The sequence below is a fragment of the Tinamus guttatus genome, unplaced genomic scaffold (assembly GCF_059628265.1).
Source record: "Tinamus guttatus ecotype Peru unplaced genomic scaffold, ASM5962826v1 Tinamus_guttatus_pri_ptg000246l, whole genome shotgun sequence".
Taxonomy (NCBI): domain Eukaryota; kingdom Metazoa; phylum Chordata; class Aves; order Tinamiformes; family Tinamidae; genus Tinamus; species Tinamus guttatus.
The window spans coordinates 4,798,619-4,816,185 of NW_028288780.1; the positions used below are offsets into that span (position 1 = coordinate 4,798,619).

At 39.2% G+C, this 17,567-nt stretch overlaps 2 protein-coding genes across 2 annotated transcripts; both read right to left on the reverse strand.

Annotated features, from left to right (window-relative positions):
* Nucleotides 1-3,921: 3,921 nt before the first annotated feature.
* On the reverse strand, nucleotides 3,922-5,828 carry SFTPA (Pulmonary surfactant-associated protein A). Its single transcript, XM_010216939.2, has 3 exons — nucleotides 5,684-5,828; nucleotides 5,017-5,094; nucleotides 3,922-4,298 (listed from the first exon to the last, which is right to left on the reverse strand). The coding sequence occupies exons 1-3, from the start codon at nucleotides 5,826-5,828 to the stop codon at nucleotides 3,922-3,924; spliced, it is 600 nt and encodes a 199-aa protein (XP_010215241.2).
* A 6,126-nt stretch (nucleotides 5,829-11,954) lies between these two features.
* Nucleotides 11,955-14,936, reverse strand: LOC104569109 (pulmonary surfactant-associated protein A). The gene is made up of 4 exons (XM_010216066.2): nucleotides 14,728-14,936; nucleotides 13,813-13,932; nucleotides 12,872-12,949; nucleotides 11,955-12,416 (listed from the first exon to the last, which is right to left on the reverse strand). The coding sequence occupies exons 1-4, from the start codon at nucleotides 14,894-14,896 to the stop codon at nucleotides 12,040-12,042; spliced, it is 744 nt and encodes a 247-aa protein (XP_010214368.2). The 5' UTR covers nucleotides 14,897-14,936; the 3' UTR covers nucleotides 11,955-12,039.
* Nucleotides 14,937-17,567: the final 2,631 nt, after the last annotated feature.

A 17,567-nucleotide genomic window follows, 5' to 3' on the forward strand; every position in this document is an offset into this window, starting at 1 on the left:
AATACAAACTGCATAAATGGCAACTGTGATATTTTTCCCTGCTCCCTTAGATATTTCTAAGGAAGCTTACTATCCCTTTGTTTTTTTTTTCAGAATTGTTCATAAGTGGTTGAATTTGAGTTGAATGTTTGGTTCTTTCTCTCAGCCTGACAATCTGAAGTAATTTCTGCCTCTCTCTAATGCAAAATACGGGCAAGGTGATGAATCCGTGTGATGACCCTGTAGCAATTCTGTGCTTTCTTGTCCGCTCTTACCTTTCTAGTGTCCTAGGGGTGTCTTGCAAGTCTCGCAGATGACACCAGGTTGCTTTGCATGGGCTTCCATCCTCCGTTGCTGGTCTGTGTGTTAGAGGTGGTGCTTGACCTGTGGCAGAAAGCACGGGCTGTGCAGGTTCCCTGGCAGGCGTGAGGCTCAGGTGAGCGCTGCAGCCACGCAGGTAACTCTGCACCGCGGTGCCTGCATTGCCTCCCCCTGGGTTCTTAAAGAGGCACAATCCTTGCAAAGATATACTGAAGCAGTCCTGCCTGAGCACTAACACTTAGGGCTTGTTTCACATCACTAAAGCAGTAGTTGGTGTTTACCCAGGCTCAAGAACTGCTTTAGGAGACAATCACTTGTAAGCATAAATGATGGCTCCCCGCCCCTGTTTTTTGTTTCCCCCCCCCCCCCCTCCCCCTGGAAACCACTTTGGTTTTCTCTATACATCATCATATTTGCAAAAAAGCCTGATCAGCACATGGAGCCTTCAGAGTATGAAGGTTGGTACCCTAAAGATTGCTCCAGATCCATGGGTTCACATGCCCAGTCCTCCTTTATTTTGGTCCCGCATACTTGTTTTGTACAAACTAAGCTTAATCTAAATCTTTTAAAAATCACAGGTATGGTCAGGCTGTTGCAGTACCTACTACACTGAGTAGAAAGTACCAAACCCAGAGAAATTCCTTTCAGAGGCTCTTTGAAACCAGCTGTAGTGACAGTACATTTGCTCAGAGGAGGCACTTGTCTGAAAACAAGGAAAGAAGGGAGGGCCAGAGTGCAGCTTGGGTCAGGAGCACTTTGAGGACACTGATGTCTGCACCACTGCCTCCTTGCCATTAGGATAATATACTTGTTTGAGGTGTTTTGCACCTGCCCTAACAGATGGGTAGACCCTTTCTGAAGTCTTCAAGGGCTCAAAGTCAGCTAACTGGCAATAATAAATCTCTTAGAAACTGCGCAGAACAACAGCTAGGATATTTTTACAGGAAATAATGATCAGTAAGAATCCCTTTGGGTGTAATGGTTATTTTTATGGATTTCCAAAATAAAATTTTCTGAGTGTGATTTGTCTTTGGGGGCAATTTTCCTCCATTGTACAAGGACAGAAGGATAAATGAGGAAGATCTGACCCCCAAACTGACATTTCATCTCACTGCTGATATTACTTGATCTTGCCAGATACACATTCCTTTTTTTTTTTCCCCCCAAGTTTCCTGGTATGAAACCTGCTTATCTTGTTTTTCCCAAAGCTGTTAAGATGAGCGAGATTTTAAACCTTACAGTGCATTATCATGACCTCTGTAGAAGTGGTGCTCTCAATTGACAAACTTCAACAACAAATGACTGTTTGGATTGTCAGCAAGCTGGGCGGGTGTGAGCGCCGGTGCAAGAGCTGCTATGGGCAAGGTTAACCAAGTGGCAGTCACGGCAGGTATAACTACCCTCCAGGTTCAGGATACGGAGCAGATTAGGCTTTTGAAACAAGTTCAGAAGCATTTCAGAAAATAACTAAGAAGTTACCATAGATGATAGAGTTGCCTGACCTGGATGAATCCTCTTTTTACAACGCAGATAATGCTCTACTGCCCTCCTACTCAAATTTTGGAAAAATTGGTGCCCAAACCCCAACTTTTGCTTTTTGGGAGAGGACCCAGAATGCCGGTTCACACCTCTGCTGCAGGCAGATCTTTAGAGGGAAGAACTCCCAGCAAGTAAGAGTGACTTCTACTCAAGCTTTTTGATCCTCAGTGAGGACCACAAATCTTCACTGTGTGGTGTGACAGGGTAGCATCTAGCTACATTGTGGAGTAGCACATCAAATGCTTCACTCATTCCTGGGGAGGCCCCCACATGGAAGTTTCCAAATGCTGGGGAGTGGGTGGCATTGGGACATGCACGCGTTCATCTGAAGTACACTAAGAACAGCAAGGTCATTTTTAGCTATTTAAAATTAACTCAAATTTTGCTGTGGCTCTAAACCCCTGTATATAAGCAGGGAGATGATCTGGCACCAAAACCTAAAATCTTGAAGTAGATGGCATAAAATTAAAAACTTACCATTGCTTTAAATGTTTGGAGGCTTCAGTGCTGGTCTGAGGCTGATGTTGATCATTGTGAACTTTTCTGGAACATGATGAGTGGAAATCTACTGTATGAGGTGATACCTGGGTTCTTGTTTCCTCGTGCTTAGTGGCAGGGCTTGTTTCACAACAGGAGTCACGCAAGGCTGAAGTTGTGGGCGGGGGAGCTGATGACTGTGGATGGATCCTGGTAAGCTCTAAAACATTTGCAATAAGTGAGAAAACTCTGAAAGTAAAAGTCCCTATGGACTTTTGATTCCCATTTCCCCTCTACGTGCCTGTTCCAAACCGGGCTAACATAGCAACACAACAGTCTACATAGACCTTGTCTGATATAAGACATAGCAGAGATTAATATTCTGACTAGGTTGTCTGAAATAAATAGAGCATTAGTTAGCAGCTTGTGAACTCTTCACATGCTCAATAGATCCATGGGCTCAACCAAGGATTTTGCTCCCAATTTTACTTGGCATAGCTAGGATGACTTTACAGATCCAGGAACAGGGAAACATAATCCTGTTAAATACATAGGGCATGGTGAAGGAACTGGATATTGCTAAAATTAATGTATTAAGCAACTTGTGAGTGTAGGCAATGTGCAGACTCCACACTGTTCAAACAAAGATGTCTTGATTTGCCGTTAGTCCTGATGTACTGATCATCCCTATTAAATACTTCTAAGATAAGTTGTTTAATTTGCTCACAACAGCAGCAAGAGTAATTCACAGACTATGACACGAAGCAGAGGGCTGAACTTGGGCCAGGAAGACCTATGCCTTATCCCAGAACAAGTGGTGAACATGTGCACTCAAAATACTCCACTCATTGAATTTCAGCCATCTCGGGAACGTAGCTGCTCTTTATTTAGAGCAACGTGCATAGCTGAGGCTGGAAGCATCTTGCTCCAAGCAGGTCCCTTGAGCTCCTAATGTAGAGTCAGGAATGGGATTAGCAGTTGCTGGAGGGGCTTGAATCAGGTAGTTCCTGATGGCTGCTTTGCAGGTGTGAGAGGGACAAAGAGCTGCTGCCTCTAAAGTTTTCCCACAGCAAATCTACAGGTGCTTACAGCCCTTGTGCTTACAGCTTAGGCCACACTAGAGGCACTGCTTACTCATGGTGCAGGTGCAAAGAGCTAGAGAAAGGCAGGGGAGCAACAGCAATGCTGTATGCATTGGTTTGGTGGGAGAAGTTTAGGAAAAGGGATTAAAACACATTCAGCTTTGAGGCTCATTGACCAAGGGGGTGTGTGTGAAAACTCACTTTTTTTTTTACAGTTGCTGTAAAAAAGTCAATGATAAAGAGCATGAGGTGGGGACGCAGCACCTCTGCCCACACCACATGGGGCTAGTCTGTTGTACTCAGACCTGAACAGGGACTCAGCAGGCCCAGGAGAAGCAATCAATAACAAACTCGCAAATGGGCACTTTGGTTACCCATAATCTCCCCTTTGGGGGTGGCGCTTGTTTAAAAGCCAAATTGAAACAGCCAGGAGTGACTTTTATTTTTTCATGCTGCATTATGAGTGTTTGATAACTACCAAGAGGGTAGAGAGGAGGGATAGGACAGAGCACAAGGGGAGGCACTAAAACTGGCACACAATAAGGCGATTCTGGTTGCATTTCTTGTCATTCCAGGTGCCGTCAGTGTACATCTCCACACACTCCTCTTCCCCTTTGCCGGACGGTTCCCTTACGTGCCAGTGCGTGTAACTCAGCTCGGCGCCGCCGAGGGAGTGGAACTTGCCTGGAATCAGGGACTCCTTTATGCCCAGGTAGGCGTACGTGTTATAGCGCCTCACCAAGTAGAGCACGGCAGCGTTCTCGCCCTCTGTCCGCGGGGCGGCCAGGGAGCCCCCGGCCTCTTTGCATTTCTGCACCGCAGTGTGGAAGTCAGCTTTTTTCCCATTGGTAGCAAATATTTTTCCTCCAGATGTGGTTATCTTCTCTTCCAAACGGAGGGCTACAGGATAAGCAAAAGAGGATAATCTCTTATGTATTGTTTTCTAGTCCTTTTGCTAGCAATAGTAGTTCTGACTGTCTATATTCCTCCATAACTTCAGATTTAACCTATGAAAAAGGAAAGGAGAGGAAAACAAAGAAAAAAAGAAATCTGAAAAGATGTGGGGGGGTGGGCCGGAAAGGAAGATATACTTATGGACAATGAATGAGGAGAACCAAGAGGATGGAGAGGAGGAAATGAGGAATTCCACATTTAGACCAACCGTGTAACTTTTTTCTTTGTCTCTTTTCCTAAGTTCTTTGGGATGGTTACAGAGTGTAAGAGCATGCCAGTACTTCAGGGAGTAGAACCTTAGATAGGATCCTGTTGGGATTATTACAGCATTTTTTTTAGCATTTGGTCTATATGTGACATGCTATATGTGAGCATGAGATGACAAGGGAGCACTTTTACAGAGGCAAGAATTTGTTTGATAAAAGTTTCTGACTTGCATCCATGTTTCACTGCTCTTACCTAGGCATCTTTCACTAGTTATGGAAACAATTCTCATACCCCTCCTACAATTTGTAACTAATCACTCACCTCTTTACTGAGGAACAGAACACAAAGGGAGTGCAACAAAAACTCAGAAAATGCTGCTGTTTGCTAGGAAGCTTTTTTCCTGCACGTTTTGCCTATGTCCACCAATCCTGTTGTAGCTGAAAGGCAGATAAATTACCTCCTTCAAGTCTGGAAATGCGATGGTCTAACTGAAGGATAACATCTTCCATTTCACTATCAGCAAGTGATGAGGAGTCTGAAAACAGAAACAACTATTACACATTATCTTGAAATTAAAAAGATAGCTGTGTGAAATTAATATGAACTTAAAGGTTTTGTTTGATCTCTTTTAGCCTAATTATCTGTTTTAACAAGGCATTTTTCACACACTAATCTTTGGAAAAACAGGGAATAAATTATTGGAAAATAACTGTGGAGCAGTGAAACTAATGGAAAACTCCAATAACAATCCCTGGATTGTTCCTCACTGCATGGCAAAAGACTGGCAGCTGTGCAACAGGCTCAGCTGACTTTTAATGCTTTCTTAAAACTGCTGACAGGGTCCCTCAAACTGTTGAAGTTGCTGATCACACAACTAACACCTGAACTAGCAAAAAGTTTGTTTCCCTACATTTTAGAAAATGATATCTTTCCTCTGTGAGTGACCCATTTGAAATGATTAGGTAGGAGGGATATAAACATCTTGATATAGAGAAACTAATACTTAATTATTTTATATCAGGTGGTAGAACCCATGACAAATGACACAACATGACACTTGGTTCATGAAACAAAAATGGAATACAACATTACATCTAAATAAAAATAGAGGTAGCTGCAAATACCTGGTGGGAAGCCTTCATCTAGCCCTGCTTCACGCAAGCGCGTGAAATCAGGCACAGAAGGAATTGCCACAGGGTTACCTTGAACATAGTGTGTGAGCAAAACCGCCAGGCCAAAAATCTTGTGGAACAACTGTGGTGACAGCATTATTTGAAGCCAACTGTAAAACAAACTTCTACTCTCTGGTGTAGATTCCTATGTTTAAAAATAGCAACATTTCAAAATTTTGCTCTCTCAAAGTTTCCTTGAACCACAAGCTCTGTTCTCAGTGAAATGAATGTCATTGATATTTGAAATAACATAACTTTATAGCTATAACTCAAATATTGTTTTTCTCAGAAGAAGCAATCTATATTGCAGTGCATTAGCAGTCTAAGTTATAGAGAGGGAAAAAACCAAAACCCACCCCACCCCTTTCAAATCCTTTCTTTTTTGTTCAGTCAATACTGCTATTTTCCCCTAGGAAAAAAACTTTTTTTTTGTTAATTTTAAAAAGGAGCAATAGATATGTCTGCTTTAGTGAGAGAAGTCATGTTAAGATAAAATGGAACACATTCTCTTAATTGTTTGTTTTGAGAGAAACAATTATTAAGACTTATTATTTCATTACAACAATAATCTATCTTTTAAAGCATCTACATCTCAAGTGACATACTCCATGAATGTAGGATACAATATTCATGAAAAAAAATTTAAAAGACAATGAAAAGTTCTGAAATAGAAAGGTGTTTGATGCAGTTTAAGCATTCGGTATGATTTAAACTAAAGGCTATTTAAATATGTTCAACTTACCTAGCTGCTCCAATATGAAATAAGAAACTTTCACTACATGGTCTAATATATAGGGCCTGTAATTGGAGATTTATTTTGTTATCTATGGGAGCAGGTAATGTGATATAAATTTGCATATGAATAGAAATGTCAAGGACTTTAATTGTGTGCTAACGATTTGTTTTCTTCGAGAGGCAAACATACATAAAGTGCGAGGAAAATATTTGAGCGTACTTTTCTGCTGTATAAAAATACTTTCACCTTAAAAACAGAGTAAAGCAAAGTTATTTGTCAAGACTTGTTTTAAATATTTAATGTTCCTACATAATTCCCTTTTAAATGTCACTGAAGATAATCAAAAACAGAGTTCACAGGAAATATAACATGCACCAGCAGCATCTCTGCACTACTCTTTTTTGTTGGAGACTGAGGGATAGTAAGTGACAATTACTGAAAGCTTGTGCCTCAACAGAGGCTCATGACAACAGAAACCAAGCCAAATGGCAGTGGCACATCTGTGGCTTTGGTAGAAGTAACAGCCTCCCAAGCCCATACTTAAATAACCCACCAAATTCTTGGAAGTGAGCCGGGATCACCTCCACAGACACAGCAGACCATGCCCTGCACCCCCAAGCTTCCCATGCTCGCCCCATGGATTCCCAGAGCACGTTAGCGCGTGCGCTGCAACGGGCACCCCACTCTGCAAAAGATAAATATGCAGCACCCGGTCATTTGTAGCCTGATAGAACAGGGCCAATTTAAATTTGCATGAGCAACTTTTGTTTAAAGTTTCCCACTAAATTTAAAGTTTCCTAACTTCTGAGTGTTTGACCTAATGCTCTTAACATTCTTTTGGCTGATGTTTTCCAATTGTTTTATGAAAAACAAAGGGAGAATATGAGGACATGCTATTACCTGGGGGCCACATGAGCTCTGGTAAAGGTCAACTGCAAAACTTGGACCTTGGCAGCCATGGTCAGGAGAACTTTGGCACTTGAACTTCATCTGGAAGGAGGTGCGGTTTGTGCAGGGTGACATAGAGGTAACATCAGGTTTTTTGTGCAAGAGATCCATTCTGAAAAGAGTTGATGTTGATTTTGTATGTTTAAAACTTCTGTTCTTTATCAGTATATTGATAAGATGGAGCAAGCGGAAATAGATACTTCTACATACTCACATTTCTATCATTCTTGTTTATGATCAATAGCTTGATATTAACATTATCTGTAAGAATTATTCCTATAAACTACTTGCTGATCTGGCTTTGAGCAGTATGCCCCAGAAGCTAAGCAAGACGCAAGGATATTTTATAAAACTGACACAAGGCAGAATTTTTGAGTATTAAAATGACTTTTTTTTCCATGCTTCTCCATCTCTCAATGAGCAGTTTTATAACTAAATTAAAATGCTAATGAAACAAATTATGGAGATTCTGAGATTAGGTTGTGTTGCGCAACTTAAGGAGGTAAATACAAAACATACTAAGGACAGGCTTCAGTCGGCAGTACTTTCCTCTCTGCTTAGAGAAATACAGAGTTTAATGTCAGTTTTGGATTTTGGGTTTCTCCTACAAGCCTGTGTGTTAGCTTTTCCTCTGTACATTTAATCTCCAGAAATCTGATTGAGGTGGGGCTAGCATCATGAGGGAAAACAAATAACCCCACAGAGTCTTCCCCTAGTCTCTCAGTTTGTATTTAAATAGTCCAGGCCGCATTTATATTTGCTGTTTACACTGTTTCTATACTGTTCTGCTGTTGCTGTTTCCATTCTATCCCTTTACAGCCCTGTCCTTTCTGCAATCCCCTTTTCTCCATGTCTTATTCTAAATTATTGTCAAACTGTTCCCAGCAGCTCCTGTATGCTGGGGGCTGTGAGAGAGAGCTCAGAGCATGTGGGACCTCCTGCATGTTCACTGTTCACCTTGGTTCTGAGTTTGGCAGCAGTAACGAGGCTTTTTTTGTTAAGCTTTAAGAACAAGAAATAAAGAATTCCGAAAAATATGGACATCCAATAAGACAAGCTTTAGCATAGCTTTTGGGGGAAGTTAGGAGCAGCACATTAGAGCAAAAAGTCTTAGTTTTACCTGTAGTTATGTTGATGCAACTGCCATCTTGGTCTATTGACCTACACGTGAAGGTCACCAGCTGCCCCTGGAACATCATGCAGCATTAACTCAGTTGAGAGACACAGGAAGGAACAGTAGTTTTGTGTTTATAATCTGTGGAAAATAATAACACGTCTCACAAATGATTCTTAATAAGAAAACAGGGTTCTAAGGGGAGGGAGGAAAAAGAACAATTTATGCTTATGAACCAGAGGAAATGCTTTTTTTCCTATATACTCTGCAGTTGGCCTCCATTATTAATTGACTCCAAAGGAAGGTTAAGCTGCTCCTTGTAGCCTTTACTCATGTAACTATCCTCAGGGCGTCTTGCTGCAAGGCGTGTGGGCCCTCGCTGCGTGGCTCCCTCGTGCAAAGGCCTGGGTAGCTGCAGCCAGGTTCCATCAAACAAGTTTCCTTCAGCCCTTTATTCTGAACATCGGCTACTCTAATTTCCAAGCATCTTGGTCTGTTTGTGTGACTGTGGATTAATACAATTTTATAAGTATCTACTTCAGATAATGAAATTTGCCTGCAACCTGACTCTTTCAGGCCCAGGTAAACGTGTCTGTTAATTCATTGCACAATACGCCCATGAACATCGTTTTCCTCTGGTTCATGAGTTGCAATAGGCCATTAGTTTTTTCACCATCCTTATCAAATTTCCTGATGGAAAGTATTTCTCCCCTTTCCACTTACTCTTTTGCTAGTGTAAGTCCCCCCATTAATGTAAAATGCAGGATTAACCTTTATCCATCGTGGTACTCACTGCACTGCTAGGATGTTGCGACATTAAGTACTTCTTCCTGAAAAGAACAAAAGAACAAATGACAAATGTCTGTATTTAATTTGGAAGCGAAGTATATTAAAACACAGATACACACACACAAAAACAAACCAAAATAAAACTGCATATACACACACACACACACACACATATATATAAAGGAGGTACTGATCATGATTTATACAAGATAGGGTAGCCCTATGACCCTGTCCTATCAATTATGTTCATTTAGGGTTGAATTAGAAAATAGTTTTCCAAGAACTGTGAGGCTTGTTTTTAACATTTTTTCCACAAAAATCAAAAGGCCACCAAGGCTGTACTTAGCTTATTTAGCTACTTTAGAAAGGTCAATTTCCTTACATGCAATCGGGATTATGAGGGGATATGAGAGGGTTTGAATGCACAAATTACTCATAGCAAACAGCTATAAGCTAAAACACCTAATCAAATTACATAGTTATAAGATAACACAGGACTGAAAGCTTCTAAACATTTTATTTGCTCTAAGACCCTGCTTCTCAAAATCTGTTTTTATAACACTGAGAAAAGAAAAAAGTTATTGTCTGAATTGAAAAGCCCTGCTGTTAGGTTGTTTTGCTGTAGCAAAGTATTATAAATTAATAAAAAAAAAATCCAATTGTCTTGTGCCTGGTGTCCTGATGCACCAGCAATTATTTTTGCTTGATGTATTTTTAAGGAAAGATTTTATCAAACTCATTTAGCTTTTAAAACAGACGGAGAAACAATTTGTTCTGCTTCTATTTGACCCAGGGTTTTTTTTTTCCATTTTATAAAAGGGCTTCATTAATGCATAAACTCATAAGTTAGATTTTTTTCTTTTACTGAAAATAATACTTACAAGTATTTTAAATGTCATTTAAACTGAGTTATGTTATTCTTGTAGCTAGCATTTACCTTGTGTATAATGTATGCAGGTTACTTTTTCTGCTCCTCGATGGAATGGAAAAGAATAAGCACAATGATAACATTGGATTCAGTGGGTAAATAGGTAGTTAATTTTTTTTTATATCCTCACCCAAATTTAAATTTTCAAAGTACATAAAAATCTAATGAAAAATCAGTGAATTCCTAGAGTATCTATACCATACCTTTTATTAGAAAATATTCTTTATTTTGTCCATGTATGACAGTTGAGCCTGGACAACTTTCAGTCCATTGAAGTTAGGGAACAAAAGACCATGTGCAAAAAGAAAAGTTGGCACAGTTGTTTGAAGAGAAGGCAGGAAACTGAGGGACATTCTTTTTGATATATGTTGTTTTATACATGAGATATAGTCAGGATTTTGGACACAGAACAAGGAGGCCCACTTCGGAATGGTATAAAGGGAATGCTAAAGCACAGAAAAAGAAGAAAGGAGTATGATGCTATAACTATGAAAATAACTGAAAAGTTTAGTGGCATTACCAATCACATTGCAGACCATATAGACGAAACTACTGCCTAGCAGCTTTTCAACAACATAAGAGGAAGGTGGATTTTTTATTTTTAAGCAGCATGGGTCTGTCTGTTTTTGTGGTTGTTTTTGCTTTGGTAATTTTAATGGTTTAGGAAGAAAGAATTGAACTTGGAAACCTAGCTTACAATCTTTGCTTGCTGACATGATAAAAGATGAGCTTTAGACTCAAAAAATATGATCAAAATGTTTTGAAGTGCTGATCTATTTAAAGCCGGGTGATACATTCTGGTAAGTCATTTATGAGATTTTAAAACACTAAAAATTTTTAATTTTTTTTTTGTATAGTCATCCTGTAAGCAGAGATATAACTGAAATACATCAGTGCCGATTGAACAGGATACCCCAAATATTGTTGGAGATCTGTGTAAATGGATTGGATCATAAAAGGCCACGTGAGTATAGGAATTTTAGGGCTCTTTCTCCAGCATGATATCTGCTTATGCTAGCTAATCATCTTGCTCTAAAAAAAAAAGCAGCTGTATGTTTGAAAGACAAATACCGATTAAAGAAGGTTTGCTTGTTAGATGTTACTAAATAATGAAAACTCAAGAGAGAGGTAGTGTGAGGGAATGTAATCTTTTAATGACAAAATGCAACATTTAATGTTTTATATACTTTTTCATGTTTACATAGATAAAATGCAATGTTTAACTGATGTTTTATAGACAGTACCTTCTGATTTAACTAGGAAAATGAGCTGTAATTGGTGCCTTTACTATACGGATGCTGAATTTATCAACGCACACTTTGATACAGCATAACACAAGCCCTGCATTTCAAAGCGATGTACAAATCCCGAGCCCATCATTGCTACAGTGAGGTCAGCCACAGTGCCTCTCTCTCAAAGCAAAAATAAATGCTTGGAAGTATTTGCACTGTGAAGCAAAAGAATATTTTAATGTCTGACTTTTCTAATATTCCAAGATAAACCTTTGACTCAGGAATCTCCCTCTAATCTCTATATAGGCACAACACCTTGAGACAGTGTCTGTCATAAACCATGAACTCTGAGTTATTTCCAACCCTCTATAACAGAGATAATTCTAATGTGCCTAATTTGATGCATTTAAGTTAATCATGTGCAATTTTTAAAGGATACAAAAAACATAACATGATTCATTTAACATTTTCTGGCATTGAAAAATTGCAGAAATTCTACTGTTCAAAGCTGAGACAATATTTCATGTTCTTCATATTCTCAGGTGGCTGAAATGTCATTTTTTAAAATTCACAGACTGTGAGGCGATTCAGGTTGCAATTTTTGTCATTCCAGCTTCCATCCTTGTACATCTCCACACATTTTTCTCTCCCTTTGCCATTTGGCTCATACTGGTGCCACTTGGTATAATTCACAGGCATGCCATTCATATAGCTGAACTGACCTAAAGTCTCATTCTCCTTAATGCCTAAGTAAGCATATCTGTTATACTGCTTTACAATACCCAAAACAGCGTTATTTTCCTCCTCATTCATGGGAGTTGCAAGAGTTCCTCCAGCCTCTTCACAGGATTTTAGTGCAGATGCAAAATTAACTTCCTTCCCATTGCTGGCAAGTATTTTCTCTCCTACTTCTGTTATTTTTGTATTCAAAGTAAGCACTAAAAATAGAAAAGGAAAGAGCTAGTTAGGTTTATTTATCTATTTATTTATTTATTTCCTCTGGCATAGTGATGGGAAAGTGAAGAAAGAAAAATCAAGAGGAGAGGAGAAAATTAAAATTTGTGAAGTGAAAGGAAGAAGAAAGTGATGAGGGCAAGAAAATGAAAATGAAGGAAAGGATGAACAGAAAAGAAGCTGTTCAAAATTTTATGAACTCATTAGTTAGTATATTATGTTGCATGCAACCATCTGCCATCACTGCCTATAAGCAAGGACGTGCCACTACCACTTCCTTATATATGGTATCAGCCCTATTTATTTGTGTGCACTTCAGAAAGAGTGCCAAGTTTTGCTTCATCTCTGAGCCAGGAAAAATAGAAAAATTATAAATGTTTTGCGCAGTCTTTCTTTTAAAATTGTTTGTGAACTAAAACAGTAAAAACAGAAACATTACCGCCTTCCAGTCTGCCAATTCGATGTTTTAAACTTGCTAAAACATTTCCTAATTCAGTGTCAAGAGAAGCAGGTAGACCTACACAGATTAAAAAAAAGAAAGAAAAAAAAAAGTTATACAATCAAGCCAAAATCAGGCTCTGTTGAGAGGAACAATTCACTGAACAAAACTAATCACTTTAGAAAGCTAACTCATGCATAACATGCTTCTCTTGCATCACCTAGAGGAAAACAATTATTTCCCCATTACTTTTTCACAGGGTAGTTAATCTATATGCCTAATACCCACCCCACCCCTAAAATGCTGATAATTCACGTATAGATAAAGGAGGCCTAGGAAAAGCTGCGAGAGAAATGGGATGCATATTTCTAGGTTGCAGGCTCACATTTCTGACATACCTGTGAAAGTGCAAAGATGCTAAGATAGTGTGTTTGACTGTGTCTTTGACAAAGAGAATTTGTTTCATTCCAGTGATTGTTACTGACCAGGCACAAAGGAGAGCTTGGGGAGGGAACTTGTGTTACGGCATCAAACAGAATTCAGCTCGTACCACTTTCAGTCAGCTTAATGGATCCTTTGTAGTTTTACAGTGGGATCCTACTTTAATGTGAACCGTAAACACCAGTATAGGAGGGTTTCTGCACCCTCCATTGTGTGAAACATGTACAGCTAATCCAGCACTGATGGCCAAGGTAGATGCTTTTTTTCATACAAACAGCCACTGGCAACAGCAGACTTGAATGCAGAAGGAAGTCATGAGGGTGCTCGTGTGATTGCGTTGCCACTGCTCACATCTAAAATGGAGGGGAATATAGATGCCCAGAATGTTGGTGACATTTAGAGTTGTCTTATGTGTTTCTCACTGACTCTAAAGTGCAATATTTGACCCAATAACAGTGCATTCAACAGAGAGCCTTTACACAGAAATCAGCCTTTTTTACCTGGTGGTCCAGTGTTGCCTTTTTCCCCTTTCTCTCCTCGCTCTCCCTTGAGCCCTGGAGGTCCAGGAGGTCCATCTCTTCCAGGAGGCCCCATTGCACCTCCAGGGGGTCCTACGGGACCTGGAAGAGAAGCACGAAAATAAAATGATTTTATATATATATTTTTCCAATAGATGCATATTCTGGGACCTTCAGGACCTGGAAAAAGCATTTTTTCTGGAGATAAAATTATACAAGGTTAAGGTGTGTTCCTTACCAGACTGCTATCACAAATGCTGCCTTCCACTACTGTAAAAACATATCAGAAGCTCTTTAATTACACTCCTACTTATTGGAATAATATTTTCTTCATACTTAAAAAAATCTTTCTGCTGTGAAAATAAGAGCACTGGATATACATACATATGTATTTATTAATATATTGATAAATACATATAAAGTATATCAATTCTTATATTTATTGATACTTTAATATATTCATATATATGCATATATAGATTGATACTTAAATATATATATATATAAGTATTTATAACGTGTTCATTTCCTCTCTTTGACCAGAAAAGAATCTTATCTTTCAGAAAGAAAAATTAAACTGATCACTTCCTCCGTTCCGTTCTTCCCTCTTCTTGCTCCTCTGTGTTGAGGGTCTTTCTTCTTGCAGCTTTCATCACAAGAGATTTGTTGCAAAACAGGAAGTTGTTAGCTTGGACTGCAAATAGGTGACAACTGATTACAGAGCAAAAAAATCACTCTGTAAATCTACTGGAACTGGCAACCCATAGGCATTGAAATAAAAGTACTATTGCCTTACTTTGTCTAAGTGAAAAGATAATGTACAACAAGACATCTCTTTCCTTCCTGTACTCCTCCTTAGTACATGTGGAGTAGAGTGAAGACAAGCACTGCAGTTACCTGGTGGCCCTGGTTCTCCTCTCAGACCGTCCCTTCCATCCCTTCCAGGCAGCCCGTTAGCCCCGGGAGCACCCGGCAGCCCGGGTATTCCTGCGCACTTTTCCTCTGCATGGCAGGACCCGAGAAGAGCTGCTACTGCTGCGACCACGTAGAATGAACAGGACAACATGATTGCTCCGGGCAGCTGTAAAATAGAGTCAAGAACATGTTTGTCAGGGAATAATTCCCTAAGAAATACATTAACACACTGGAGAGTGCTTTAAAGACTGAAGTGTGCTTTTTGTCTTCCAGATTGACTCTATTGTAGGCTTTTGGCTTCATTATAAATCCACCTCAAAAATGGCTATTTGTAAGGGCAAAGTTCACATGTATTTGTACAGAGAAATGTCTCACTGAAATGAGCGCAGAAGAAAACGCTCTTGATCACGAAACTATTCAATTGTGCCATAAATTTTAGCAGTTAAACTGTGCACAGAATCTGTTTAAGCTGCACAGATTTCTGTCCCTACTGTCAAGAACATTCACTCTTTGTGAGAACATGAAAAGCACCTCAGAACACACGTGTACTGAAAGCATCGGGGAGTTTTGTGGGTTGGACCTCAGACATCTGACAGTTGCAGGCCACTGGCTCCAGAGAACAGACTATTGAAGTCTCTAACAGAGACCTGCTGTAGGTGGTTAGAAATACTTGTTCCTGAGATAAGGAAATGTAATTACATCAGGTACTCTTCCTCTGATGCTGATCAATCAGTGAATGACATTCGAATGACTACCGCATTCAACTCATAATTGGATCATGATGCAGAGTCAGAGTCCTGATCAGTCACATAGTAAGATGGAAAAACAACTCTTCAGGTTTAATGACCTTCATCAGTCACTGCAATCTGGTGTCCTTCAGGCATCTCCTCATCTAGTAGAATTGTTAATATAAGCAAAGTACAAAAACAGTAATAAAAGAAAATGTAATTAAAAAATGCAAATACAACCACAGAAGAAAAGGAACAGGTTTGCCATCTAGCTGAAGTCCTCATTATTTATAAAAAGCAAATTCAGCTTACCTTTCAGTTTCAAAGTGAAATGAAAGAGAAGTTCTCAGAAGTCCCCTTTTTATAGTGTGCTGCTTGTTAAATGCCAAAGTGCTGAAGTGGAGACTGCATAAGTAGGGCACGAATGATTTTCCTGTGTATTTTCCTTACACACTTGTTATGCAAAGACCGAGAACAATATTAAGGGCCGAGACCTTTCTTTTTTTTCCTTTTATAAGAACAGAAAGCAAGCTTTCTAATTTCTATTCTTAATGGAAAAAAAAAACCCAATCTTGAAGAGAACATATAACTCCAGCTTTATATACTCATACAAAAGATACAGAAATTTAAAGAAAGACACTTGCAATAAATCTAGTTGATATCGTAACTAGATTCTTCTTGTTTTAAAAGAGTAAAAATGATATGTGCTCACCAGTAGCTTTCATTGAAGGAAAGGTGCTCTTATAAATTAGGGAAAGCACTGTTGCCTTCTAGATAAAGTCTGCTTTGATAATCAGAATTCTAAACTTTTTTTGTCGTCTCTGTAGCTGGCCTAGTTGTCTTATGATTTCCCAGAATGAGAGCTATGTATACATATATCTATCTATATATATACATAAGAACAGGACAAGCAAATTGTGGAGATATCGATGTCCCTTTACCAAATGATTAACTTTAACAATTGTTACCCAAAGACCCAGATTCAAAACATTCCCCTGCTTGGTGTGCAACAAGGATTTCAATGCAGATGGAGTCATTTTATAAAACCTCTAATCATTCCAGCTGAAACATTTACTTCTATACTGTCTCAAGGAAGCAGCTGAAAACAACTGGTGTTATGTAAGTGAAGAAGGGTTAGGTAGCATCCTGCAGGTTCCCTACCTTATTTCGGAATCCTGTCGCATCCTTGGAATGGCACAGGCACCAATTTGGCACAGTCAATACACGGGTAATTCCGTTTCCGAATGGCAGCTGAGCTCCGAGGTGGCTACAGCTCTGAGAGGCTTCTGCTGTGTCAAGATGAAGTTAATGAACCTAGACTGGAGAAGAAACATTTTAAGTGATCAGTAGTCCAAGTTTCTGTGAATTCAGCATGTCCTATAGCATCTCCTATAGATTCAGTTTTTCGGCAAGTCTGTAACATTTGTAATGGTTAATACCACTTTGTTATATCATTTGTATATGAATTCATGCATACTTTAATATTCAAGCAACTTTATAAGCTATAGCAAATTACTATTATTTCTTGCAGCTAACACAGTTTATACATCAAAGATTTACATAAGTATTGCAGTCATTAAGTAGGGAAGTCACTAAACCCCACCAGCAACATATCTCTGTCCATTCAGGGAAGTGTGCAATGAAGAAAATGTGGCTTGTGATGGGTTAAGATGGGGAAAAGCTGTATAAATTATTATCTTTTACCTAGCCTCCAAAGAAACATATGTTTCAGTACCCTTTTTTTCTACCATGAGTCAGATTATATTTAAACAACAGAAGCTGATAAGAGATCTAAAACATCATCCAGTGTTACGGATTACTAATTCTTTAGATTTACTTTCCTTTGTGAAGTGGCAGAGGTTTAAGAAAACAAATAGACTAAGGATTGAGAAAGAAAGAAAGCAAATATTTTTTCTACAAGCTGGCATCACTGTTCAATAACTCTGAGGCTCAAGGTTCTGAAATCCATAGGAAAGCCCTTTGTGGTAATGCCTTTGGGAGGGGCAGCACCAGCAGAAACCATCCGGGATACTTCAGCGTTTCATCTGGACTCAGATCCTTCTTTCTCAGGAAAGTACATGAATCAGAACAACA

What these genes read in the sequence shown, in the direction of transcription:
- SFTPA (XM_010216939.2), bottom strand. Translation starts at nt 5,828, where the DNA reads ATGCTGTCACCACAGTTGTTCCACAAGATTTTTGGCCTGGCGGTTTTG. An exon ending in AGATGAAGGCTTCCCACCAG is followed by an intron (nt 5,095 to 5,683) that starts GTATTTGCAGCT and finishes TTCTGTTTTCAG; the next exon opens with ACTCCTCATCACTTGCTGAT. An exon ending in CATTTCCAGACTTGAAGGAG is followed by an intron (nt 4,299 to 5,016) that starts GTAATTTATCTG and finishes CTTATCCTGTAG; the next exon opens with CCCTCCGTTTGGAAGAGAAG.
- LOC104569109 (XM_010216066.2), bottom strand. Translation starts at nt 14,896, where the DNA reads ATGTTGTCCTGTTCATTCTACGTGGTCGCAGCAGTAGCAGCTCTTCTC. An exon ending in AGGAGAACCAGGGCCACCAG is followed by an intron (nt 13,933 to 14,727) that starts GTAACTGCAGTG and finishes CTTCTCTTCCAG; the next exon opens with GTCCCGTAGGACCCCCTGGA. An exon ending in AATTGGCAGACTGGAAGGCG is followed by an intron (nt 12,417 to 12,871) that starts GTAATGTTTCTG and finishes TTCTATTTTTAG; the next exon opens with TGCTTACTTTGAATACAAAA.